This window comes from Canis lupus, chromosome 4, assembly GCF_048164855.1.
Source record: "Canis lupus baileyi chromosome 4, mCanLup2.hap1, whole genome shotgun sequence".
In the NCBI taxonomy this organism is placed as follows: Eukaryota; Metazoa; Chordata; class Mammalia; order Carnivora; family Canidae; genus Canis; species Canis lupus.
The window spans coordinates 74,747,840-74,775,056 of NC_132841.1; the positions used below are offsets into that span (position 1 = coordinate 74,747,840).

Genomic DNA, 27,217 nt, shown 5'->3' on the forward strand with positions numbered 1-27,217 from the left:
CTTGTAACCTTAGAGCATAAAGTCTGAGAGGCTAAATGTCTGTGGCCATGGCTGCAATGTTGACTTGATCTCAGAAAACATTTGCTGTTCCTGTTGCATTACTGCAGCGAGTATTCTGTATCTGCCACCACAGTATTCTTGGTGAAAGTAAAAAATACAGAAGAAAAGAGAAGGAGGTTTTTACCTGGAAACTTCGAGTTTTACCTGGAAACCTCTGCTGTCCCACCACTGAGATTCTCTGATGATATTACTCCTGGTGCATGACTTCAGTAACTCCTGAAATTTTGCTGGTGATGAGAAGGGGAAAGACTGCTTCCACATTTATCAGACGCAGCTCGGGAGAGAGCTATAAAAATAAAGAAGTTAGTTGGCAGCAAAAGGTGCCTGACCCAGTGGGATGAAATTAGTTCTTCATCTTTTGAAGCAGTGTGATTCAGAAAACATTTTTTTAAAGATTATTTCTTTATTTGAGAGGGGGAGAAGGAGGGAACATGAGCAGGGGCAGAGGCAGAGGGACAGACTCCCTGCTGAGCGGCTCAATCTCAGGACCCTGGGATCATGACCTGAGCTGTGAAGGCAGGTGCTTAACCAACCCAGTCACCCAGGCGCCCCTTGATTACTGTAGCTTTATAATGAAGCTTGAAGTTGGGTAGTGTCAGTCCTCTATGTTCTTCTGCAATATTGTGTTGGTTATTCTGAGGGTTTTTTTTTCCCTCTACATATAAAGTTTAGTGTTGGTTTGTTGCTATCCACAAAATAATTTGCTGGGATTTTGATTGGGATTGCACTGAATATATAGGTCAAGTTGGGAAGAACAGATATTGTGACAATATTGAGTTTTCCTATCCATGAAGGTGGACCATCTCTTCAATTACTTAGTTTTTTATTTCCTTCATCAGAGTTTTGTAGTCTTCCCTGTATACCTTCTTTTGCATATTTTATTAGATTTATACCTAAATATTTAATTTTGCAGTGCTAATATAGATGGTATTGTGTTTTTAATTTCAAATTTCATCTGTTAATTGCTGGTATATAAGAAAGTGATTGACTTTTGTATGTTAACTTGTATCCTACAACTTTGCTATAAAACTTATTGGTTCCAGGAGGGTTTTTTGTTGATTCTTTTGTATTTTCTATGTACACAATCATATCATCTGTAAACAAAGACAGTTTATTTCTTCCTTCTCAATTGGTATACCTTTTACTTCTTCCTCCCTCCCTTCTTTCTTTCCTTGGTTTGGGTTTTGTTTGTTTGTTTTGGTCTTTTTGCATTAGTTAGAACTTCCAGTACAATGTTGAAAAGCAGTGGTAAGATAGGGTATATTTGTCTTGTACTTGATCTTAGTGGGAAAGCTTCGAGTTTCTCGCTATTAAGTATGATGTTAGTTGTATGATTTTTATAGATACTTTTTATCAAGTTTTTTTCCTCCTAGTATGCTTAGATGTAGTATTTTTGGCATTTATCCTACATGGTGTTATCTGAGCTTCCTGGGCCTGTGGCTTGGTTTCTGGAATTAATTTGGGGAAATTCTCAGTCAGTTTTATTTCAAATATTTCTTCTTTTCTTTCTTTCTTCTCCTTCTGGTATTTCCATTATGGGTAAGTTATACCTTTTATGGTTGCCCCAACAGTCCTTGAATAATCTGTTCTTTTTTTTTTTCTTAGTCTTTGTTCTCTCTGATTTTCAGTTTTAGAGGTTTCTATTGATATATTCTCAAGCTCAAAGATTCTTTTCTCAGGTCTGACCCATCTGCTAATAAGCCCATCAAAGGCATTCTTTATTGCTGTTATAGTGGTTTTGATCTCCAGCAATTTTTTTTTTGTTCTTTCTTAAGATTTCCCTCTCTCTGCTTACATTTCCCATCTGTTCTTGCATTCTGTCTTCATTATCTATTAGAGCTCTTAGCACATTAATCATATTTGTTCTAAATTCCTGGTATGATGCTTTCAACATCCCTGCCAATGTCTGGTTCTGATGCTTGCTCTGTCTCTTCAAATTGTGTGTCTTGCCTTTTGGTATGCTTTGTAATTTTTTTTAAGAAAAATTGTGTATGTTCATACATGATGTTTTGATATGCACAGTGGAATGATTACTATAGTCAAGCTAATTAACATATCCATCTTCTCACAGAGTTACCATTTGGGGGGGTAATTTTTTCTTAATAGGTGATATGATACACCAGATAAAAGGAACTGCCATAAATAGGCCTTTAGTAATGCAGTAGTAAGGTTTAGGGGAAGGGAAGGTGTTCTGTAGTCCTATTATTAGGTCTCAGTGTTTTAGTGAACCTTGCCTCTGGGCTGTGAACTTCAGAGAAAATTCTCAGTTTTTTTCTCCCCTTGAGATGGGACAAGATTGCTTAAATGGACTGGAGTTGGGTATTTCCTTTCCCCAAGGTAAGTCAGTCTCTAATAATACCCAAGCAGATTAGGCTCTGGTTAACTAGTTTCTTCTGAAGGCAGGCTTTGTGAAGAATGCAGTGTTCTTTCTGGAGTGTTTCAGGATGGTTCCTTTTGCTCTCCTCCTGCCAGAAGAATGAGGTGATTTTTCCCTCTGATATTTATTGTGTGAATTTGGCCAAGTTTCTGAAGGTAGATCTCAGTTTTGTAGGACCTCTTATAAATGAATCCCCTTGTTGTTAATTCTCAGAGTTGTGTCTATGCTGAGCCTCCAGTAGTGTGTTCAAAATTATAGTTCATTTTTCCCAGTTTTGGTTTCCATGATGGTTTCCACTCATGAGTCTGTTCTGGTAAGCTGCTCTCTGCATCCACCAGTCTGTCTGCCTTATGTCCTCCTCTCTTTTATGCATCTAAGAAGAGTTGTTGATTTTTCAGTCTGTTGAAGTTTTTACTTGCTAAGATGGCATGATGGCTTCCTAGGTCCTTAAATGCATAATGGGAAACTAGAAACCCTCTTCTGTGTACCTATTTTTGCCAGATGGATATTTATATTTTAGTTAAAATTTTTAGTAATAAAAACTAATTACTTTAGGACATTTAGAATATACAAGAAAATAAAAAAGAGGAAAATATCATACAGAATGAGACTCAGTGTCTTGGTGAATGCCTCTCCACTTAACCACTGAGGCTCTGATCTTGTTTTCCTGTGATTTATCAGGATCTGATCCCAAGAAAGGACTGAGGGCCATTAATTCAGACAGATTGAAAACTTAGTAAGATATTTCCTCTAAAGTTATTTTAATTAATTTTCAAGAAACAAGTTCCTTATTCACTTGAAACCAAAGGAATAATGATCTAATTATGGATTTAAGCATCAGTTATTCAACATTCGTCACTGAACAGATATGTGTTGAACACTTACCAGGTGTTGGGCCAGATTCTAAGCAATGGTGATACAGCATTGAACAAAATAGATAAGAACTCCTTGCCTCATGGAACTGACATTGTAATGTGGAGAGTGACATTAGATGATATTAAACTGGTAAATATATGCCTATATAGTATGAAATAAGTGCTATGGAGAAAAATTAAGGTAGAGTGGATAGGGAGCGCTATGGTGGGAGCTATTTACATTTCTGTTTGCATGATCAGAGAAGGGCTTTCTAGAAGATGATACGAGAAGTGTATGTGTGTCTGGAGCAAGGGGACAGGGGCAGAATTTAAAGGCAAGGACCCTGAAAAAAAAAAAACCACGATTTCAATGATCTCCCCCTAGACCTCCACAAAGGGGACTCTACTTAGACCACTGAGTTTTTCTAGACGTATATTTCAGACAGAGTTGAGAAACACCATTTAAAACATTTTTATATTGCCACAAGACCCCAGGTAAAGCTGGACACATAAAATCAGTGAGAGATGGATTTATTTCAAGTTCCTAATGTGTCCTGGGAGAAGCTGAATCACAGACAGTTGAAGACTCCCCTCCCCCCAAACAGTGTACATCAGTGTGCCAGTTACAAATAGTGAGAAAAGATTCAGCAATGTCCCTGCCATTTCCCAGGAGACTCCAGGAAGATTGAAACTTGATCCGAATAGGATCTCTTGTTCCCTACAGATTTCAGATTTTCCTATACTCAGTTCATGGTTGGAAACAACCAGATCCCAGTGCATAAGACTGTTTCCTCCTTAACGCCCTTAAGGTCAAACAGACTGTTCTGGGAAGGTCTCTTTGGAACCTTTGGAATGAAAATGCATTTAAAACCATGAGCTCATGCTTTCCATAGATGAAACTTTTTCAGATGGGCTGTCACATTACTAAAAAATGCCCACCCACCACCCCAGGCATGAGTTAATTTGAAAGAAAACCATTATAAAGCATAATTGTGATTTGCAGCAAAATAAGTCATTGCGATTTTTCAGCTGAAAATGATAAAGGGATGTGCATACGTTTTACTTGCAGGTTCGTGGATAGAGCTTCATTTGCCTTTCACTATGCCCATGGGAAGAAGACAGGGCAGGTATTATAATTTTCATTTTTCATCTGAAAAGCCTTAGGCCCAGGAGATTCAGTGACTGCATGAGGTCACATATTGGGATAAGACCCTGCATCTCCTGATTGCCTTACATTATTCCATTCACCCCTCCTCAGAGTCCCAAATCCTATGTTAAGACATCTAGAAAGACAACTAAATACCTCAGTGCCATCTGTTTCTAATTTTTCTTCTCAATGGGAAGAGAACTATATTTCTACCCTAAGAAACTTGACATTTTCTTTGTGCTGATTTGGCAGAAAGTCCCAGGCTGAGATGAACTCCTTCTGGTAACTGTTTTAAGGTGAATACAGTGGCCTCTTTTTAAAAGTTCTTTTAAACTCTTTGGTCTGAACCAAGTAGCTACAATTTCCAGGGAGCAAAATTAGCCCTTTCCATCAACCCCAGGGCTGGATACTAGCTTTCATCTAAATTTAGGTAATCCTCTCTTATTTAGAGCTGGCACTCCAATTCTAGCTGCTGGCACCATCTCTCCTTTTGCACTTGATGTATAGAAGCATATTGTGTGAGTTTCCTGTTGCAGCTTTAACAGGTTACTGCAAGACGTGTGGTTTAAAACAACACAGATTTATTATCTTACAGTTCCTGGAGGTCAGTAGTTTGACGTGGGTCTCAGTGAACCAATAACAAGGTGTCAGCAGGGCTGCGTTCCTTCTGCAGATTTGAGGATTAAACTATTTCCTTGCTTTTTCTAGCTTCTAGAAGTCACTTTCATGGTTTATGTCCTCATTTCTCCATTTTCAAAGCCAGCAATGTTGGGCCAAGTCTTTTTCACACTGCCGTCTCTCTAGTTCTCACTAGCTCCATCTTCCATTTGTAATAATCCTTTGGATTACATCAGCCCCCACACCGATAATCCAGGCTAATCTCCCGTCTCTGATTAGAAACCTTAATTCTATCAGCATTCTATTGTTCTCTTTCCCATGTTATCTAACTTATTCACAATTTCTGGCAATTAGGATATAGATATCTTTGAAGGGCCTTATTTAGCCTTCCATGTATATATTATTTTGTTTTCTAGCTGTCCCCTTTTTAACAGTGTGCATTTTAGTATATAATAATTTGGATGGGGCATTTGGGTGGCTTCAGTGGGTTGAGCATCCAACTCTTGGCTTTGGCTCAGGTCATGATCTCAGGATCATGAGATGGAGCCCTGCGCTGGGCTCCCTGCTCAGAGGGGAGTCTGCTTGAAGATTCTCTCTCTCCCTCTGCACTCCCTCAACCCTCAAATAAATAAGTAAACCTTAAAAAAAAAAACAAAAAAACCAAAGCCCTAATTTGGATAGTTTATCATGCTACTAAATGTTCCTGATCACTGTAATAAGTGGGATCCTGTTTTCCTATTAGGAACATTTGAACCAAATAAAATTTTTGAACCAAATAAATTATAGCTAAAACCCACAATATGTTATAAAATTAAACATACAGACATTAAAAACCTTTTAAATTAGTTAGAATAATAATACTAAACCATAAACTCTAAAACAAAGATGAAGGCATTCTGTCCAGTAATTACATATTGCATTTTCATGTACCTAAAATGAAAAAGCTAGCAAAGTATGGTTTTAGTTTCATCACTGAAATATGACCAAAAACTAGTATCTTGACAAGTCAGACATCCATAAAATACTTGGTTAGTAAGAATTTTCCTTTCTTTCAGAATTTTCCTTTCTTTCAGAATTTTCCTTTCTTTCAGAAAGGCTTTTGAAATAGTGATTTTGGCAACCCTAAAGCCTCCAAAAGGGCTGGCAGTTGTCTTCAACACCCCTCTGGCTTTGGAGAGATGCTTTTCAAAAACTTGTATACCTTTCTCCGTCTTTTGCTATGGGGTCAACAGCAAATGACCAAGAAGAGGAAGTGACGGTGGCAGGGGAGCCTGGTGCCAGAATGAACAGTGTGACCCCCCTTGGCCACCGAGATGCCTGGATGTCCACACGCACAGCGCTCTTATCTGCCGACTGGCAGGGGCATGAATGGTTGCCTCTCAGAACATTTTCTTATAGCTTTAAAACATTTTTGAACAAAACAGGTGTCTGACAGAACCCTGTTAGTTTATTGATTAAGAACATCTCTCACCTTGTGTTACTGCCCTTTAGTGAGTTTCTTTCATGTCAGTTCCAAATTCCTACTGGATAGATTTGAAAGAAGTCCATGCTTTGCTCTTCCTTTTCTGCCTGTTTCTCCTTGCTCCAGTTCCATCCTTCCCACCCTTCCCTGTTCTACTTCTTCTGTTCTTTTTCCCCATCTCCTCCGATCCAGTGTATCTGTCCTTTCTCTCTCTGACTTCCTCCCCATCCATGCTCTCCAGCCCCACTGCCCCCAACCCCCTGCTCTCACCTGCTTTACCTGTGGACCCCAGTTAGCCATGCGATTGCACACACTAGTGACTGGATATTAGGAACAGAATGTATTCTGAAAGCACTTCAATTAAAATTGTGCTTCCTAAATACATAGCCCCCAAACATCATCCTTTATCTGTGTAGATCACTAAGTGTCATTAAAATTATTCTCCTAGCTAAAACATGTGTTATTACTCAAGGCATTGAATTACAAAAACCTAATCCAACATTTTATACATTCTGTTGGGTTTTTCAAGTATCACATGCTAACACAGAAATTTGAACAATTCAGAAAGGCACAAAGAAGAAAATAAAAATCGTGTGTAACCACACAAAGGAAAGCACTAGCAAATGTTTTGAAGATAACTTTATTATAAAAGAAATACATACCCAGTGTGGCAAATTCAGAGTTTTCAGCAAAAGTATAAAAGAGAAAGTGACTATGTATGTTAATAAATATATGTATATTTTTCCTTTATTTTTCTCTATATTTCTAAATAATATGAAACATGCAGAATGTCCAGTTTTATATCCTTTCATTTAATCTCATATAATGAATATTTTTCAACATTATTAAAAACATAGTACAGTTTTTATTGGCTACACAATATCCTATTGTGTAAATATTATTCTGTTTACTTCCCAGTCCTCTGTTGCTGGTCATATAGGTTGTTTCCTATTATTGATGATCAGAAATAACGCTGTGATGGATATCTTTGTGCACAAACTGTTTTCCTTTTTTTTGGATCAGTTTTTTTGGAAATAATTTTACAAGGGGAGTTTTGTGGCCACAAGTATGCTTTCTGAGGCTTTTGATGCAGATTGTCCCAAAAGGGAGAAGCAGTCCTCCCTTACTTCCCCAGAGGTGTGTGAGTGTCCATCTGACCATAATATTATGATATGGCCATATTGGCAGAGTAATTACAGTTTTACTGTGGAAGATTTTTAATTTCCTTTCTCAGATTTTGATTAAATTTCCATCAATTTTAATACTAATAAAAGGGGAGAGAATGAATTGTTTGAAAATTTTTGAGAGACTTTTTATTTTATTTATTTTTTAAAGAGAGAGAGCACATATGTGGGGGTGGAGGAGGGGCAGCAGGAAAGAGAATCCCAATTAGGCTCCCCCAGCATGAAGCCTGACATGGGGCTTGATCTCACAACCCTGAGATCATGACCTGAGCCAAAATCAAGAGTCGATTACTTAACTGACTGAGCCATGCAGGTGCCCCTAGACTTTATTTCAGAGCAGTTTTAGATTTACAGAAAAGTTGCAAAGAAAACACATATGGTTGTATACATATACCTGGCACCCAGTGTCCCTTATTAGTAACATCTGATAAAATGGTATGATTGTTGCAGCTAAAGAATCAACAGTGACACATTACTGTTAACTATAATTCATTTAGGGTTCACCAGTTGTCCCTGGTGTCAGTCTTCTGGTCCAAGAAACTATCCAGGACACCATATTACATTTAGTCATCATGTCCCCTTAGCCTCCTCTGGACTGTGACATTCCCAGTCTTCCCTTGTTTTTGATGACTTGACAATTTGAAGAGTAGCAGTCAGGTATTTTGAAGCATGCCTCTCAATTTGCATTTGTCTGGTTTTTCTCATGGTTAGACTTGGGTTATGGGTTTTAGGGAAGAACACAACAGGAGTAAAGTGCCCTTCTCCTGGCATCATATCAAGGATGTATGCTATCAGTGTCACTTAACACTCATGATGCTAACCTTGATCACCTGGCTGAAGTAATGTCCACCATGTTTCTCACTATAAAGTTAATTGTTTTCTGTCTTTCCAGTATTCCACTCTAAGTCACCAAACAAAGCCGCCACTAAAAGGTGGGGTCAGAGAAGTTAAATTCCATCTCCTGGAAGAAAGAATGTTTACCCAAATGTCTGTTTTTCTTCTTGACAGGAGAAGTAGTTTGTATTTTCATCTCATGAAATAAATGTGTCATACAGAGAGAGCTATTGCTGGCAAATTTTTAAAAATAATTGTTTTGTTTAGAAGAAAAATATATATCAAGTGTATATATGTATATATGCATGTATGTGTATAAATAGACACATACATATCAAATATACTGTATCTGAAATGTATCAAATTTAGGAATTAATGTAAAATTAGAAAAAGCATAAAAGAGAGAATACTCCTCATCTTGGTATATTTGCTGTGGTCACAAATTCTTGATCATACCTTTGTGCTTTGCTTAACAATTACTATTCATTAATAATTTGGGAGGTCATGGATTCAGTGTCAAACAGGTTGGCATTTGCATTAGGCCAACTCATCTCCTAGAACATTGCCCTCATTGGGGTTGAGGTCACTGAAAAGCTCACAAATGGTGGATAAACTTCAGCTGTCATTCAGCTGTTCTAGAAAGTTCTATAGCACTCACTACATACTTCCTAGAATTAAGTAAATTATTTGTGCTATTTAGATTTTGACAAGAGTGCTGTGATGTTTTAGTGTAGAATTATTCCATTAGTAGGGATTTTTACTGTTTTGTGACATATATCGTTTCTCTATTATGAACTATTTGGAGGCATAAACAGTTTTAAATTGTGAAGTAAAAAAAGAAGTCGACTTATTTTTCTAAGTTTTAAAAAGGAGGAATTTAATGTAGTAATCCCTTTGGTGTTGGTGAGAAGATTTAACTCATTGTCTATTAAAATGTGGTAGAAGTATGCAGTGTTCCTAAAACCATCAACAAGTTTTTACTTTTTTAAATTTTTTTTAAATTTTTATTTATTTATGATAGTCACAGAGAGAGAGAGAGAGAGAGGCGGAGACATAGGCAGAGAGAGAAGCAGGCTCCATGCACCAGGAGCCCGATATGGGATTCGATCCCGGGTCTCCAGGATTGCACCCTGGGCCAAAGGCAGGCGCTAAACCACTGCGCCACCCAGGGATCCCCATCAACAAGTTTTTAAAGATGGCAGATGGAACAGTAGATTGCCTTCCTAACAGTAACAGAGAATAATGGAGGAGCCATTTTAGGATATGAGATTTTGACAACGTTCTAGAAGAAAAAAGTGGGATAATTAATAATCAGGATTTCATGGCCAAATGAGCCGTACCTCAGAGTGTGCATACTGGTGGGATATAGACAAAAAGAAAGTTGATTTGACACAGGAGCCCCCAGAGGGATTTGAGACTTGGAGATGCCAGGTGTGATGGAGGGCAGGGAGGCTGGAGCTGAAATTGGAATGGTCATCTGCTTCCCAAACTTGGACAGATTTACTACTGCCAGGTGTCTATCTCCTCGGCAGTAGGCTAGAGCTTTCTTCTCTGTGGGAATTAAATGGCCCAGAGAAAAGACCTTTACATTCTGGCATTTAGGAAATCCTCCATCCCTAAAGATCAAGTACCTGCTAGATCTCTGCCTCAAAAGCCTGAAGTCATCCATGCTGACATAGAGCACTTCGCCAGCTTTTCAGCAACCCCTCATAAATATGGAAGGGTAAGCAAGGATGTCAGGATATTTTTGGAAAACATCCAACATGGAAGAGGTAGACCAAAGTAAATAAACAGGAAAAATTACTTTGGAGAAATCAGATAATGCAGGAAGCAGAAAGGAATGCAACAAACAAATAAGAAACCTCAAAATCTTTCATTAGTGTTCATAGAAATATTCTAGAATAGATTGTGTACATAAAACAAGAAGAAGATACTGTGAAGTGGAACAACTAGAGGCCAAGAAAGAGCCCGCTGAGGGGAAAAAGGATTGATGAAATTTAGAAAGAAACCAATAGAAATAGTGGAAGATAAAGCCAAGAGAATCTCTCAAAAAGTAGATGAACAAGATGTCTGGGAAATATGAGATAGAAAGTACGGGAGATAGAAGAACAATTGGGGAGGTCTAACATCCAAGAATATTTTTTGTAACTGGAGGACTGAAAGACACAGTCTCTGGAATGAAAGGTACATTTAATGTCCAGTGCAGTAGGTGGAAGAAGACTCATTCGAAGGCACATAATTGTGAAATTTTGATGTAGCATGTGTAAAGAGAAGATTCCTGTGCTTTCTGGGGTAAGAGGTGGAGACCATCCAAAAAGGATGGAGAGCCAGGAAAGATACTAGATTTCTTCGTTTTAAAATTCGATGTTGGATAAAGCAGACATGCTGGTGTGAGAGCCCTGAAATCAGTGGATCTCACCTGAGGTGGCCACCAGGGAGTCCCAAGATAATGGCTGGGGCTTGGCCTGGGAGCCACAAGGCCAGCTTGGAACAGGGAGCTGGAGAGCTCGGGGGAAGCCTCTAAGAAATAAGAGCACTCCATAAAATAATGCCTAGTATGCTGGGGATTTTTAAAAGGATGGATTGATGTAACAAAGAAGGAAATGCCATAAGAAAAGAAAGGTAAGTGAAGATGCCAAGAAAAACAAAAGGCTACGCAAGAAAGAAAGTACTAGCAACCTACATGGCATAGATACCAGCCCGCTAGAGTAGATACTGGCTGGTAAGTTGTATCAGCACATACTGGCTGAGGACCGGGTTTGCCTTGATGCTGTTTTAATAATGTAAATATAGTTGTTTGTATTGGTTTGATGGAAGTACCAATATTGGGAAAATGATAGTGGGATTGTGTAAGGGAGCCAAAACCTTACCTATGTTACGGCCCGCACAGTACCTCAGATAATGTCCAAAACTGATTAAAACAAACACACAAACAACCAAACAAGAAGCCCAGCATGTTATTCAGAAATATGGAGATAACTTCCAGAAGAATAATGTTAAAAAAGCCAAAAGTCATTGCCTCTGGGGATTGGATGAGGTAGAGCAAAAGATTTTTGTTTTTCATAACAGACTTATAAGAAATATTCCACTATGTTAAGCTACGTGCCTGAGGTAATATGAATTACTTAAAAAAATAACTTATTATTTAACAACTAAATGCATTGTATTAAACATTATTAGATTCTGGTTACAAACAAACAAACACTGAGTAGCTCTAAGACATTCTGGGGACTATTCGGGACATTTGAACATGGAACGAAAAATAGGTTATGTTGTGCAATTACTACTCATTTTCTTAGGTGAGGGAATGGAACTGTGACTATATAAGGGAATGCTGCTTAGGACAAGCATGCCGAAGGCCTTCATGCAGAACTCCCCCAGTGTCTTCAAATAATGCAGCGTATGCACTTCAGAGGTGGAAAAATACTAATATTTGTCAAATCTAGGTGGTGGCATATGGGTATTGATTATACAATCCCTTGAATTCTCTGTGCTTTGGAAATCTTTGGAAATAAAATATTGGAAAAAGAAAGAGAAATGTCATTCATATGTACTCTGGAAATCAGCATTTCCCCCGAAAAGTAATATCCAGACACTGGCTGTTCATTTTGTAGAGAGATTGGGACTGTTTGCAGAGGGCTGAGTTTGGTGTGGTGTGTTCATTCCCCAAATAGCACTGCCATAAACTGTTTACAGGCCACCTCTGCCTGGATGCTGAGGGAAGGGTCCGAATGGCTGGGAAATCAAACTCTAATGAAGAAGATGCCTGGTCAGTTCAGAGCCTGTTCAAGAAAAAAAAAAAAAAAAACTAAAAATAAATAAATAAATAAATAAATAAATAAATAAATAAATAAATAAATAGAAAAAAATTATTAAACTTCAGTGAGCACTGAGACGTTTTATCTTCATTGTTGTCATGATATATTTTCCTCAATTCTAGAGCCCATTTCCTGAACCTCTTGTGATATGATGGAGAAAAGAGATCTTTTTGTTAAGCCCCAGTAAAAGAAGTCCTTATTAGACCAAATTTTTGCCTTAGCAATCTCTTCCCTGCAGAATTTGATTATTGTGTAGGAAAAATATATATACTTTTCCCACTATTTTATTTCTCCAAAGTTGATGGTACTGAAGTGCTGGCCTCCCAATACTCAATTCTAGTGTCATTTTAAGAGAAATACTGACAAGCTGGTGCCAGGGAGATTAACTAGAGTGCTGATAATTAGCACAATAGGAAATTTAGGGGGAAAAAAAGGTTAAAGGAAATGGAAATATTCCAAAAAGAGCAGTCTGAGTGGCACCTGATAAATGTTATCCAGTATGCTTAAGTAAATACTATGTACAAAGATAATAGGCGTATTCCAGTATAAATCTAGAAAGCAGACCTAAGATGATGCATGGAAGTTATGGGGACAAAGATTTTTAACTCCACAAAGGAAAGGGATTTCTAATAATTAACATAAGTTAGCAATAGTGGATACCTTGAGAAATTATCTTTTGTTGGTAGAAGTGCATTTGTGGTGTGGATGCTTGGCGTTGAGGATGGAGTTCCAGTATGAGCTGCAAAAGTAAACCCTTGAAGGGTCTTATGATGATAAGATTCTCTGATTTTAGAGAAAGCTACTATTTTTTTCTGAACTAATGCTATGTGCTAGCCACTGTAATAGGTGCTTTTTAATTATAGTTCCTTTTTCCTTAATAACAGCTTAATCAAAGTAGGCATTTCCCATTGCTCACGTGAACAGCCCGAGACTCATCAATCTTCCTGTGAGCCAAGGTCACACAGGAAGAGAGTATAGACTCAGGATAAGAACTCAGATGCAGATTTGGCAATAAAGTCCCAAACACCGTATCAATGTTTTTGAATCTGTAGGTTGTAATCCACTCAATCTGTGGGTTGAATCTGTAATGTAATCCATTACATGGATGTGAAATCAATGTAATGTGTTGGAAACAGAATTTAAATTAAAAAACTAGAACACTGAGCAGACTATATCAGAATGCCTCCTACATAGGAAAAGAGGGAAGCATTACTTCTTGAAACATTGGTTTGGTTATGTACTGGAGTCTCGATGTGAAATGTATTTTTTACTGTGTGTCAAGGCCATTTCTTAACCTCACGTACCCTTGACCTTCTTGACTCCCCTTCCCTGGACTTCTGTGCCTGGGTTAACTTTGCGGACCACTCCATAGGTGTAGGAGTTTTCTGAAGCCATTGTAACAAATGACCACAAACAACATGACTTAAAACAACACAAATTTATTCTTTTATGGTTCTGGAGGTCAGAAGTCAAAAATCAAGTGCCATTAGAGCTTCATTCCTTCTGAAGGCTTCATGGAAGAATCTGTTCTCTTGCTATTTTCACTTTCTAGAGGCCCCTGTGATATTTGGCCTGTGGCCCCTTCCCATATCCCTCCGATCTCTGCTTCTGTCATTATACCATCTCCTGCTACTCACTCTGATCCTCCTGCTTCCCTCTTGTTAAGGACCTTTGTGATTACATTGTCAACAGTCTCCCCATTTAAAGATCCTTCACTTCATCACATCTGAACACTTAAATTCCCTTTCCTAACCACAACGTCTCCTGCAGTTGCCCTATTTGTCATTTCCATTGACTGGCTTTTCAGTGGTTCAGGGTCAGCTGAGCATTCAGGCAGGCTCCATAATAGGGCAGTGTCTTCTCCCACTCTTCAGAGCAGTTTCCCAACTGCCCTGCCTGGGTGCCATAAGCAGACGATCTTACCTCTACTGAAAGAGAAAAAGAGGTTCGCCTCTCTTTTTCTTCTTATGCCATCTTTGGAGGAGGACATAGCACTTCTAGTCACATCATGTGACTATAGAAAATGTTTATTTTACTGAAGATTTCATTGGTGAAAAAGGTAAAGGAGTTTATACTGTACGTTTCCTGTCAAGCATCAAGTAAAAGGCTCCAGTTTCTTTTTGCAGGTCTTTCACTTTGGCTGCCAGCTGGACCTATCTTAGATCCTCTGTGGATCTTCTCTCTTCCGGCCTCTCCATTTCCAGAGGCTGCTTTGTCTATACCCTGGATTATTTCTGGGACTCTCTCAACTTCTTCCTTCTTTCTTGAATATAGTCATTTAGAACCCTTCCCCTTACCATTTTAATATTGTCTTCAAGGATGTGAAAGTCTGTTCTGCTGAGGAAGAAGGTTTTGTTTGTTCTTGGCCAAAAATGCTAGTTGCCCAGACCTGTTCTTATAGGTCAGTGGGGGATTACAAATAAGTAAAATTTGTTCTGCTGTAGTTGTGACCTCAGGGGGGTTTAGAAAGTAGAGACTGTGAATGTGGACGTACTCTTTAATGAAAGAGCCCTTGGGAAGGCAAATCTTTTTTTATCTTTTCATTTTAGAGATGTAATGCACTATAAATATCAGTGTTTACATCCATGTCTTTAAGATCTCACACTGGAACCCCTCTTCCTTTTTCTTTTATTTTCTCCTCTTCTTTTCTTTTTTCTTTTCTTTTTCTTTTTCTTTTCCCCCTTTTTCTGCTGCACTTGGTGAGGCTAGCATCTATCAAATCCCTCATGGTTTGCCTACTGCCATCACTAGGCCACCAGAGAAGACATCCACCTTTGTCCCTAAACCACTGTTAAACATTCCTGGAATGCCATGTTTCAGGCCAAAATCACTTTGGTGGCCATAGCAACAGTCTTGGCTGGCTGCTGTGCTCTTTCCTGCCTGAGTGGAAGCACTCCCAACCAGGGATAGTAAAGCATCATGGTGGGAGAAGCAGAGCCAGGGTCATGTTCTCCACAGCCCAGGAAGGATTTTGTATCTTTATAGTGGAGGATGGTTTCTGGACTGAGAATGATGACCTGCTGGGGCATCGTGAAAAAATAGTGCTGTATCTTGGCCATATCCGCCATAATGGTTTTCTGCTCCCCCTGGGAGACAGTGCTTTCACTTCTGCAAAGCTGGTTCTCTTCCATTGTTCTCCTTAATAACATGTTTCCTGGGCTTCCAGTGTGCTGGCAATTTCCTGCTTCTTTTTAGTTGGACTTCTAATTTTCTGGTGATGACGAACATGGATTGCTACTTAGAGCCTCTCCCCCACAAAGGCAAAGCCATAAAGAAATTCTGAGGAACAATATTTTTCTGATAGAAGATTATTGAGAGAAGGAGAAGTAGTCAGAACTGTCCTATGTCTTTGACATCCCTCCTTTTGCTCAGGATGGGAAAGACCATTTTGTAAGTCACTGTCGTCCATGACGCTCCCACCCTGTCCCTGAAGACTGTGAGAGAAAAGTTATAATGGGTTTTTGGTTGCTACAATATCTCTTAGCCAATGCTCCTTGAACTTGTTAGCTTATCATGGAATGCATGGTTAGAGATGTAATGAAATTCCTTTTTTAATTTTCAAGAAGAATAGGTTTGGTAGGGTTCTTCAGCATTTGTGTCAAGTTACCTTCTTTCAGATGGCCCATCTTCTTAATGTCAAATGATACCACATTTCAAATCCAAAACACTTATTCAATTAGAAAATCTATTTCCTAGAATGTTTAAAGCTGTTTTGGGCATCTTTTATCGATCTGATCTGTTAAGGTGTTATGGGCATTCTCTGTGAACCTCAGATTCAGGGGATCATCCTCCACAAATTGCAGTCATTATAGTTGAAACTTCTTTTGATTGAGTGTTTAATTGGGATCATTGACAGTATTTCTCCATATCTTTAATGTTATGCTGGTTTGGTGGTAGAAGAAGATAAAAAAAATCAACACCTATTGGAATAGTGTTATGTTTTCCAACGTAGGATACGTGAATTACCTGTATCCCAGGTGCTTGCTAAAATGCAGATTCCTGGGTATACATTAGATGTCTGACAAGAATCTCTGGGCAAGACTCCTGGGGACATGCATTTTTAATAAGTTTTCCAAGATTCCTTTGCACACAAAAATTAGAAATAAGTGGACCATCTGATAACCTGTTCTTTTTAGTCATTTTGTTTTTATTTCTAAAGATCCCCTTTAGTGGGCTGAGTGGCTATTCTTCTCACAGGGACTTAGTGTTTCTTCCCTAAGAACAATAGTCAGTGAAGCTATGTGAACATCTCTTGGGAATTAGAATGGGGTAAATGCACTTAGTTCCAAGGGCTATCTATTGAGAACAACTAATGAGAGACAGCTTTTCTACCTTTACCTGAGCAGAAAGTTTTCTTCTAGAACCAATAAGTGAGTACTTTCAGAAATAAATAACTATGGTCACCATGCTGCAAAATGAAGAAATGATCTAGCCACAGAGAAGAGTCCAAACACTATCACCTTGAGGAAATCTATAAGAGATGGCAACACTTACTGAAGGCCAGCCCCTGCTTGGGATCATCTTTGTGTATTACTTTATTCAGTTCTTACTAAAGCTCCTCAGCAAAGGACATCTGTCATCACCATTTTGACAGATGAACAAACTGGCTCAGAGAGACTGAATTACTTGTCAAAGCTACATGGCTTGTTAGTGCTGCAGTTGACTGTAACTCAGCCTGTCTCCAGTTTGGCTTTTCCCATTAGAGGCAGAAAAACGGTGCTGTAGATTCTGATTTCAGGGGGAAAAGAGGCCAGGATTTGGTATCCAGGGCTGACCTAGAGACTTGAAATTAAGTTTCAAGTTTGAAACTGAAGATTTCAGCCTTCATTCCTTTGAAGAAATTCCAGTTTGTGAATTAAGCTCAATTCTTCTTGAGAGATGCCCGGAAAATCAGCCTTTCAGGCTGAGGGGATGCCCATGATGTGTTGGAAGTTTCATTAGAAGGCCTCCACCGTCAGTTTGAGCTCTCAGACTACCAAAAAGGAAGGAGGAGAAATCTATTAATTTTGTCTCCTTTCAGATTTTTTCCAGACAGCTCAGTGTACACCCACTGGCCATTGATTCTCCCCTAGTTAGTGTACTATATACTTATATATAGGAGATTTATTGTCAAGAATTGGCTTGCACAATTAAGGAAGCTGAGAACTCCTATAATCTGCCGTCTGCAAGCTGGAGAACCAAGCAAACCATGGAGTAATTTCATCTGAGTCTGAAGGCCTGAGAAGCAGAGGAACTCATGGTGTGTATAAATCCTGAGAGTCAGAGTAAAGATCTGACTCTCAAGGGGTTGGATGATGCCCACCCACATTGGGGAGGGCATTCTCATTTACTGAATCCCATTAAATTCAAATGTTAATGTCATATGGAAACAACCTCACAGACACGCAGAAGTAATATTAAATCAGGACTTTTTTTTTTTTTTAAGATTTTATTTATTCGTGTGTGTGTGTGAGAGAGAGAGAGAGAGAGGCAGAGATACAGGCAGAGGGAGAAGCAGGCTCCATGCAGGGAGCCCGACATGGAACTTGATCCTGGGTCTCCAGGATCATGGCCTGGGCTGAAGGTGGTGCTAAACCGCTGAGCCACCCGGGCTGCCCTGAATCAGGACTTTTGACAGCCAGTCAAGGTGACATGTAAAATTCACTATCACACCAGGCATCTGGGGGAAATGCTCCTTAGACTCTCATAATAGCTAATAGTTTACACTTCTGAGGCACTTCTGTGCTAACATTCATCCAGGTGCTTTACACTGACTCATTCAATACACATTGACAAGTCTTAATCAGTTAGTTAACAAGTTACTCTCACTGTTCATATTTTCAGATAAGGAATTGAGGCCCAGGGAAGTTAAGTTACTTGGAGCTAAGAGATGAATCAAGCAGATGGACTTGCTTTCATCACCACTTTGTATTGTGTTCACTGTGGATGGTGCTTTGACAACATGAGCTGCTATGCATTTGTTTGGTACCAATAAATACAGTAAAGCCTTCCGCTAGGCATTTTACATACAATGTCTCTGATAGTTATAACCCTGCAAATTAAGATAGATGATGTTCCATTTTACAGATGAGAAAACTGGGGCTCGCTATATTGACCAATTTGACCATGGTCACACAGCTCATGCTATTTCTAGTAAACCCTGTCATAACTTTTTGAACTTATATATTTTTTGGAATCCATTTCATCAAATTTTTTATTTTTTATTTTTATTTTTTTAAAAAGATTTATTCATTTATTTATTCATGATAGATATAGAGAGTGATAGAGAGAGAGGCAGAGACACAGGAGGAATGAGAAGCAGGCTCCACGCCGGGAGCCCAACGCGGGACTCGATCCTGGGACTTCAGGACCGTGCCCTGGGCCAAAGGCAGGTGCCAAACTGCTGAGCCACCCAGAGATCCCCCTCATCAGATTTTTTAAATGAAGAGCGTTATATTTTCTATTTAGACTCTAAACTACCAACCAGGGAGTGGGATGTGGTCTTGTGTATATTAGGATTGTGCTTCTCTGAAGCTTCTCTGAAGAGCATGGGAGAGGTATGAGAACATGTAGGTTGATATTTCAGGGCTGTCAGGGGAACAACACCTTCTAGAAGTGGAATCTGCTTTCCAAGTCTATATGATCACAACTCCAGTCCCAGGGTTCACGCCCCTTCCATTCTGGTCTCAGGACAATGGCAGCCCCCTCTCACAACCCTCATCCAGCCAAATTTGCTCCCAGTGTTTCATTTTAATTTTGGCAAACGTTGGATTGTTTATACCTACTTATCTCTCTCATTTCTCTGAAGTTTGTGTCAGTACATTCATTGGTGTTTCCAAGCTGGCTCCTGATTGACTTGATCTTGAAAAGCAAACTGTTATAGTGAGATGTCACATTTTTGCAGATTGTATTTCTTTTAAGGCAAGTCTTCAACTTTGCCTTGATTACAGAACTCATCACTCTATGATGCATATGGTGTGGATTTCCTTTGGTCATTAGCCAGTCTCTGGGAATATACAGTCCAAGGTGGTAGCTATTAACTACCTATGGCTGTTTGAATTTAAGATAATAATTAAAGTTAAATGAAATTGGATCATATGGTATTTCTGTTTATAATTTTTTAAAGATTGTTTTTATTCATTCATGAGAGACAGAGAGAGAGAGGCAGAGACATAGGCAGAGAGAGAAGCAGGCTCCCTGCAGATTATGATGCAGGGACCACGATGTAGCACTCGATCCCAGGACTCCAGGATCATGCTCTGAGCTGAAGGCAGCCACTCAACCACTGAGCCACCCAGGTGCCCCTGTTTTTAATTTTTTGAGGAACCTCCATATTATTTTTCACAGTGGCTGGACCAGTTTGCATTCCCACCAGCAGTGCACAAGGGTTCATTTTTCTCCACATCCTCACCAATACTTGTTATTTCTTATCTTTTTGGTAGTAGCCATTCTGACAGGTTTAAGGTAATATCTCATTGTGGATTTTATTTGCATTCCCCTGATTATGAGTCATGTTGAGCATCTTTTTATGTATCTGTTGGCCATCTGCACGTCTTTGGAAAAATGTGTATTCAGGTCCTCTCTCCATTTTTTTAATCATGTATTTTTCGGTGTTGAGCTGTAGAAGTTCTTTATATGTTTTAGATATTCAACTCTTATTAGATAGATCATTTGAAAATATTTTCTCTTATTTAGTAGGTTGTCTTTTTATTTTGTTGGTTTCCTTTGCTGTGCAGAAGCTTATTTTGATGGAGCCCTAATAGTTTATTTTTCTTTTTTATTTCCTTGCCTGAGGAGGCATAGCTAGAAAAATATTGTTATGGTTGATGTCCAAGAAATTACTGCTTGTGTTCTCTTTTAGGATTTTTATGCTTTCAGGTATGACATTTAGATCTTTATCCTTTTTGAGTTTATTTGTGTGTGTGGTATTAGAAAGTGGTCCAGTTTCATTCTTTTGAATGTAGCTGTCTAGTTTTCCCAGCACCATTTATTGAGGGTGCTTTCCCCATTGTATATTCTTGCCTCCTTTGTCATAGATTAATTGACCATATAAGCAGGGGCTTTATTTCTGGGCTCTCTATTCTGTTCCATTGATTTGGGTGTCTATTTTTGTGACAGTATCATACTATTTTGACTAATACTATTTTGATTAATACTATATATATTTGATTAAAACTATTTTGAAATCTGGAACTGTGGTACCTCCAGCTTTGTTCTATGATTCAATAATTCCACTACTGGCTATTTACCCAAAGAAAACAAAAACACTACTTCAAAAAGATATATGCACCCCTCTGTTTATTATAGCATTATTTATAGTAGCCAAGATATGCAAGCAACCTAAATGTCTATTGATAGATGAATGGATAAAGAAGATGTGTACACACACACACACACATACACACACACACACACAGAATATTACTCAGCCATAAAAAGGATGAGATCTTGCCATTTTTAACAACATTGATGGACCTACAGGATATGATGCAAGTGAAATAAGTTAGACTGAGAAAGACCAATACCCTATGATTTTCACTTATATGTGGAAACTAAAAACAAAACAAATGAAAAACAAATGAATAAAACAAACAAAAAAACAGAATCAGACCTTTGAATATAGAGGACAGAACTGATGGTTGCCAGAGGGATGGGGGTGGGGGATGGGAGAAATGGGTGAAGGAAAGTGGGAGATATATGCTTCCAGTTATGAAATGAATAAGTCATGAGGATAAAAGGCACAGAGTAAGGAATATAGTCAATGATATTGTAGTAGCGTTGTATGGTGACAGATGGTGACTATGCTCGTGGTAGGCATAGCATAATGTATAGGCTTGTTGACTCACTATGTTGTACTCCTCTCAATGACACTCAAATAAAAATTAAAAAAATAAAATTAGGTAAAATTAAAACTTCAGTTCTGTTGTTAGTTATATTAGCCACATCTCAGATGCTCAGTAGCAACTTGCACTCGTGGCTGTCAAATTGGATGGTACAGATGTAAAACATCTCCATCATCACAAGAAATTCTGTTTGGCAGCATTGTTGCAAGAGGTGGGGACCAGATCGGTGTTGTTACAATATCTGCCCCGTATGGTAACTCCAGGTGGATGCACCAGAGCATGTCTTCCTGGCTTGAGCTTTTTCTCCTCACACATCAGTCACTAGCACTGCCAAGACTAATATGCAAAATCTTCATGAATTTATGACATTACCAGTCACTCTTCCCTTCGGCTCCATGCAGGCCACTCGGGGAGCTCTTGGGATCATGGGGGAATCTTCCCAGTGGTCTTACATCTTATTCTGAGGGTTCTATCATCTCTTGACTTCTGACTTAGGTTATATAATAAATAATAAAATGCCTGTTGCAAGCCAGCGACAAAAAAGTTAATAATTCTGGGAGGCTGTCCTGGCTTTACAACTGTGCCTAGTATCTTAGAGACTATAGAAGTGCGGTCTTCCGTGTTTGCCCTCTGAAAGCATTCTTCCTCATTGGTCTTCATCTGAACCACAGCAATGGAATCTGTAGCACCTAGGTACACCTACGTACCCATCACACCCCAAATATACACCTTTCTCAGGGGTGCTGCATATCAAGTCCTGTCTTCCTGGCTGCATTGTAAACCTTGAGGTTTATGTATCTCTCTTAGAGTTCTTAGCATAGAGTTGGCCAAGTGATAGATACAGATTGATAATCAATAAGGATAATTTTGGGGTGCATTTTATCCTCTTTCTTATCTATTATAGTGAGGAGCCAAAGGGAAGAGTGACTGGTAATGTCATAAATTCATGAAGATTTTGCATATTAGTCTTGGCAGTGCTAGTGACTGATGTGTGAGGAGAAAAAGCTCAAGCCAGGAAGACATGCTCTGGTGCATCCACCTGGAGTTACCATACGGGGCAGATATTATAACAACACCGATCTGGTCCCCACCTCTTGCAACAATGCTGCCAAAGAGAATTTCTTGTGATGATGGAGATGTTTTACATCTGTACCATCCAATTTGACAGCCACAAGCTGCATGCTGCTACTGAGCATGTGAGATGTGGCTAATATAACAGCAGAACTGAAGTTTTAATTTTACCTAATGTTGTTTTTTTAATTTTTATTTGAGTGTCATTGAGAGGAGTACAACATAGTGAGTCAACAAGCCTGTACATTAGGCTATGCCTACCACTACTATTATAGTGAGGAACTGGGTATCTTTTCCGGGATTCATGTACTGTAATTGAGAATCTGAGTACCTCTTTATCCCAAACCAGTATATTGCTCTTGTTGTCTGCATCATCATGGAAAGAAAAAGCCAATCTGGTAACTTCTTAAATTTTCAAATGAAAAGGGATTTCTTTCCAGGACAGGCTGACAAGTTTTGGCAGCACTGTTCCATTGCACAACTCCAAGGGGTGCCATTCACACCTTTTTCCTATGTCAACAGCACCCCCTTGAGCTGTGCAACACAGAGCTCTGCGTGTCAGAACTGATTTAGTAATTCTTTCTTATGTATTTTACAATACTATGGTTGTTACTCTTTAGTTTGCTAGGTTTTGCCTATGGTAAGCATGCCAGCATGCCAGCATAGGTTAAGTGAAAGCATGCCAGCATAGGTTAGGGTCTCTAGGCTGTGTGGTTCTAGAACACTCTGTTCACAACTTCCTTGTTAGATGGTGCTAGTTGCCTACAGGACCCCAAATCATTGCACTAATGGAAGTATAATGTCATTTATATCAAGATGACTAACACTTTGTTGGGAGGAGGAGAAGAGGTTGTAGGCAATTATTCTCAATCCAAGACTGGCAAAAATAAGTTGGTTCTAAAGAGTCTGTGAAGGTCCTTTCCCACCTTCCTTTAGCAGAGAGCAGTAGAAGTTCAATGCCACTGACTCACACCTAAGTGGCTCAGCCCTTTGTCTCATGCCCCCCAGCTGGGCTTGCCTGATGAGTAGAAAGCAACTTGAAAAGTGATTTAATGAGCTTTAAGAAATCCACCTGCCTTATTTCCATTAGTCGGTCCCTAACACTTGAAATGAATTAGTAGACATTTTTTCTTTATTGTCAAGTAATATTTATAAAGAATTAAAGACAGGCTTAAAATTAATTTATTAGTGTTAGAAATCAGAATAATGGTTATCCTTGGGTGGGGATGGTATTGACTGGGAGGGAAATAGGGAGTTTCTCAGCCACTGGGAATATTGTTTCTCCATTTAGCTGTTCCATCTAGGAAAGATTTATGGGACTTTACAGTTATGATTTGTATATCTTTTTATATGTTTATAAATCTTCAAAATAAAATTTACTTAAAACAATTCTTAGAAGATAGCCTCAAAAAAAAAAATAAAAGAAGATAGCCTCAGGAAGCATTCACAGGTATTTATAACTTAGTTAAAACAAGAATGTGAGGGGTACCCTGGTGGCTCATTTGGTTAAGCATCTGCTTATAGCTCATGTTATGATCCCAGGTCCTGGGATCGAGCCCTACATCAGGCTCCCTGCACAGTGGATAACCTACTTCTCTCCCCCCATCCCCACTCATGCTTTCTCTCTCTGCTTCTCAAATAAATGAATTCAATCTTTAAAAAATGAACAAAAAACAAACAAGGACGTGAGTTTATTTCCAACAGGGAGTTAACAGTGTGCTCAGACTACTGGATACTGAGGGAAAGAGTAGATGACAATGGAGAGAAGGGCAGATTTGTCTTTGAGCTTCTACCTGGGGTTCATTCTGCCCTGGTTCTTCTGAGAACAGAGTGCAAGCCCCCAGTGAAATGGATACCTTTTTTTCAAGTCCATCCCCATTCTTCAAAGATCTAAGAAAGGTGAGCAGGTTATGGAGAAGATTGTAATGAAGAGTGACTCTTCCAGAACTGGTAGTAGGGCAGTTAGCCTCAGGAAAGCATGGGGCCAGTGCTTTGTTTGGAAAGCAAACCATATATGAGTTCTTTCGGCATGACCTGGCTCTGGTTAGGTGAGGAGAGACCAATAAACCATTGCCACCTGGATACTCTTGTATAAAGCCCTGTGTGTATATACTGGTGGAGAGAAGAGGGGCGGAGCTCTGCTAGAAAATCTTCCCACCTCATTCTCCTCCAGACCAGTAGGTGTCTCTTCATCCCCTCTCCTTCTGTGTGACACACATGTGGGGTCCATGGCGTGTGAGCAGGTGTCCTGCTTCCCTTCCAGCTGGTGAGTCAGCCAGCCCTCCTAGTTGTCACCATCCAGCTTCTGAGAAATATTTAGGCTGAGTAGGTGATTTCCAGGTGCAGGGCTGGCCTCGTGGAGGAATGAGATGAAAGTAAACCTTTAGGAAAATGCTTGTTTGGCTTTCAGGCATTCTCATTCATATTGCTCATAAATAGTTATTATGTTTTCAGCTGGAGCCCCGTCTGTTTCTTCTGTACCACCTGGGTCCAGAATTTGAGGCTAAAGAAATACCAATAAATCATTCTTGTTGGCAAATGTTTTTTTCTTCAAGGACATCAGTATTAGGTTGATAGCAGTTGCACAAAGGGACCCCACACCAGCCTTCCCTGAGGAGTCTTTGAGTCCTCCTTTTCTCTGTGAACAAATGAGTTCCATCAGCAACAGGCTTACATTCTCATGTCTGTGCTCTTTGTCTCAGAGTAGAAATGGAACCAAATCTCAGCACTGCGTAAGTCTGTTTGCAGCTATTCTGTTACAATCTGGGTCTTGTCAGTTCTTTATGTCACATGGGATTTCTCAGAGAAAGCATTACCAACCTGCATTTGTAAAGTACTTTGCATGGCACTTTTATAAGCCTTGACTCATTTGATTCTTCTAACAGCCCTATGAATTAGTAGGTTTTACCCCCATTTAACAGGTGGGGTAACCTATTCAAAATCACACAGCTGTTGTTATGACTGCCAGTAAAGTGTGCCTTTTTTTCCTATTCCCCATGTTATTAAAGACATTTCAAAGTCAGTAATGAAAACAGGAAGCCATTTGTGAGATTTATGTTATGATCCAGTTATGTTACTGGTCCAGGGAAGCAAACATTTTGGAAAGACATCCAAGTCACGGACTGTCCACAGACAGCAGCCTCTTTTCATGAGCCCCTCTTGTCTTTTCGAGTATAGGGGCTGCTCAGCTAGTCTTCAGACTCCTCTGCAGAGCAGGGCAGCTGTGGCTTGCTGAGGGATGGTGAGGGGGCTTGAACTCAGAAGCCTTCATGGTTTCCCTAACCCCTCCAGTGTTTCCAGGCTTACTCTTGCAAAACTTATTATCCACTGATCTGCTATATTGATCCTAATACAACGAAATGACATAAAATCCGGAAAGAGACTAGTGATAGATGAGACTGTGAGCCAGGCCCTTTTCTAAGAGCTTTGCATATATTAATTCATTTGGCCTTCATAACAATCCTTGGTTATCCCCATTTTTCACTTGACAAAGCTGAAACTGAGAAGTTACTTGCCCAAGGTCACAGTGCTACTAAGTGGAGGAGCTGGGATTGAATCCAGTTGAATTCCAGAGGCTGAGCTCCTGATCACCTCAGTATGGTGCCTTAGGCAGGTCTTCTAGGGCAAGTTCTTTTCTTTGTTAATATAAAATTCAGATCCTGAGCCTCAAGTCCAGCCTAGCAGATCATTGGCAAAGGAGTTTTCTAAACATCTCAAATGAGCACTAAGAAATTCTCCTGAAGAGAAAAGAGAGTTGTAGCATATACCACTTCTAGATCTGAGCTCCAGAAAGAGTTATTCATTCTTGGGCTTTTTCCAGCTTATCACTGATTCCCATTTCTGTGAGTGAGAGGGCTCCCCTCCCCTGGAAACTGACAGAGAACTTTGCACTGTGGATTCCTGGAAACTCAGTCTCAGATCAGGGACTCTGTGCTCTGTTTCTATTGTTTCCATGAGAGCATTGTGGCCAAAACACTTCAGGTCAAGCAGCTATGTGAACATATTGCTAGACTACCTCCATACAGGTTTTCCAAAAAATTATCAATGGAATATGGGGTTTAGGTATCAATTCCATAATAGGGCAACTGGGAAGCACTGGTTCCTAATTTAAGATTAATAGATAACCAGCAATGGTTTTAGGGGCTGGGAATGAACCTGCAACATTGCATGCCACATTTTGGATACATTTTTTTTATTGGAATCTCAAAGGGATCCATGACCCTAAAATATTGAATAACTGTGACTATAAAGACACCTCATTAACTTGTTCATGTGTAGCTTTCCTGTGAGATGAAATGGCAGACTTTGAAAGCACTGGTCTTACAGGTTTTCAGGTATCATCAGATCTACGTATTTTTCACTGTACTAATCTTCTTTGCATAGATATAGAATTGATTCAAATAGATCTTTGTATTATGTATATTTACAGACTGGGTTTTTCCATCTACCACATGGAGACTTCTTCATTGAGCCCGTCAAAAAGCATCCAGTGGCTGAGGGAGAGTACCACCCACACATCATTTACAGGAGGCTGAGGCAGAGAGTTCCAGAACAGAAGGAGCCAACATGTGGATTAAAGGGTATGGTGACTTAAATCTCCTCACTGCATTGAGGAGTCTGTTTTGTTCCATTATTGTTCTATTATAATGTGGGTAGTTCTTACTCAAATCTGTTATCTATCCCCGCTCTGTTGCCACAAAGTGTATACCCTTGGGCTTAGGAATTATTAGGAATAATTTCACTTCTTCATACTTTAGTCTCTGTGTTCTTAATGGGAAGGGAAAGAGGCATTCTCCACATCCTTGCTACATTAATCAGTGATACTCAATTGATATTCATAATGATGAATTGTTTGTTTTTTAAACTTTATAAATCCCTAGAGGAAGATACTTTAAATTAAAGACAATTAGTTTTAGTATTAGCAAAGTTATAATACTTTAGTGTGCAATATTACTGAACTGCTTGTCATA

At 39.3% G+C, this 27,217-nt stretch overlaps 1 protein-coding gene across 3 annotated transcripts in view; it reads left to right on the top strand.

Annotated features, from left to right (window-relative positions):
• The window catches only part of ADAMTS12 (ADAM metallopeptidase with thrombospondin type 1 motif 12), a 255,697-nt gene that overhangs the window by 85,484 nt on the left and 142,996 nt on the right, over positions 1-27,217 (top strand). For all 3 annotated transcript variants that reach the window (XR_012030322.1, XM_072824981.1, XM_072824980.1), the window contains exon 3: positions 26,677-26,827. Coding sequence is in view for 2 of the 3 variants with exons in the window: in XM_072824981.1 (XP_072681082.1) it covers positions 26,677-26,827 (151 nt within the window). In the remaining variant the exon portion in view is untranslated. The remainder of the gene's footprint in view (positions 1-26,676; positions 26,828-27,217) is intronic.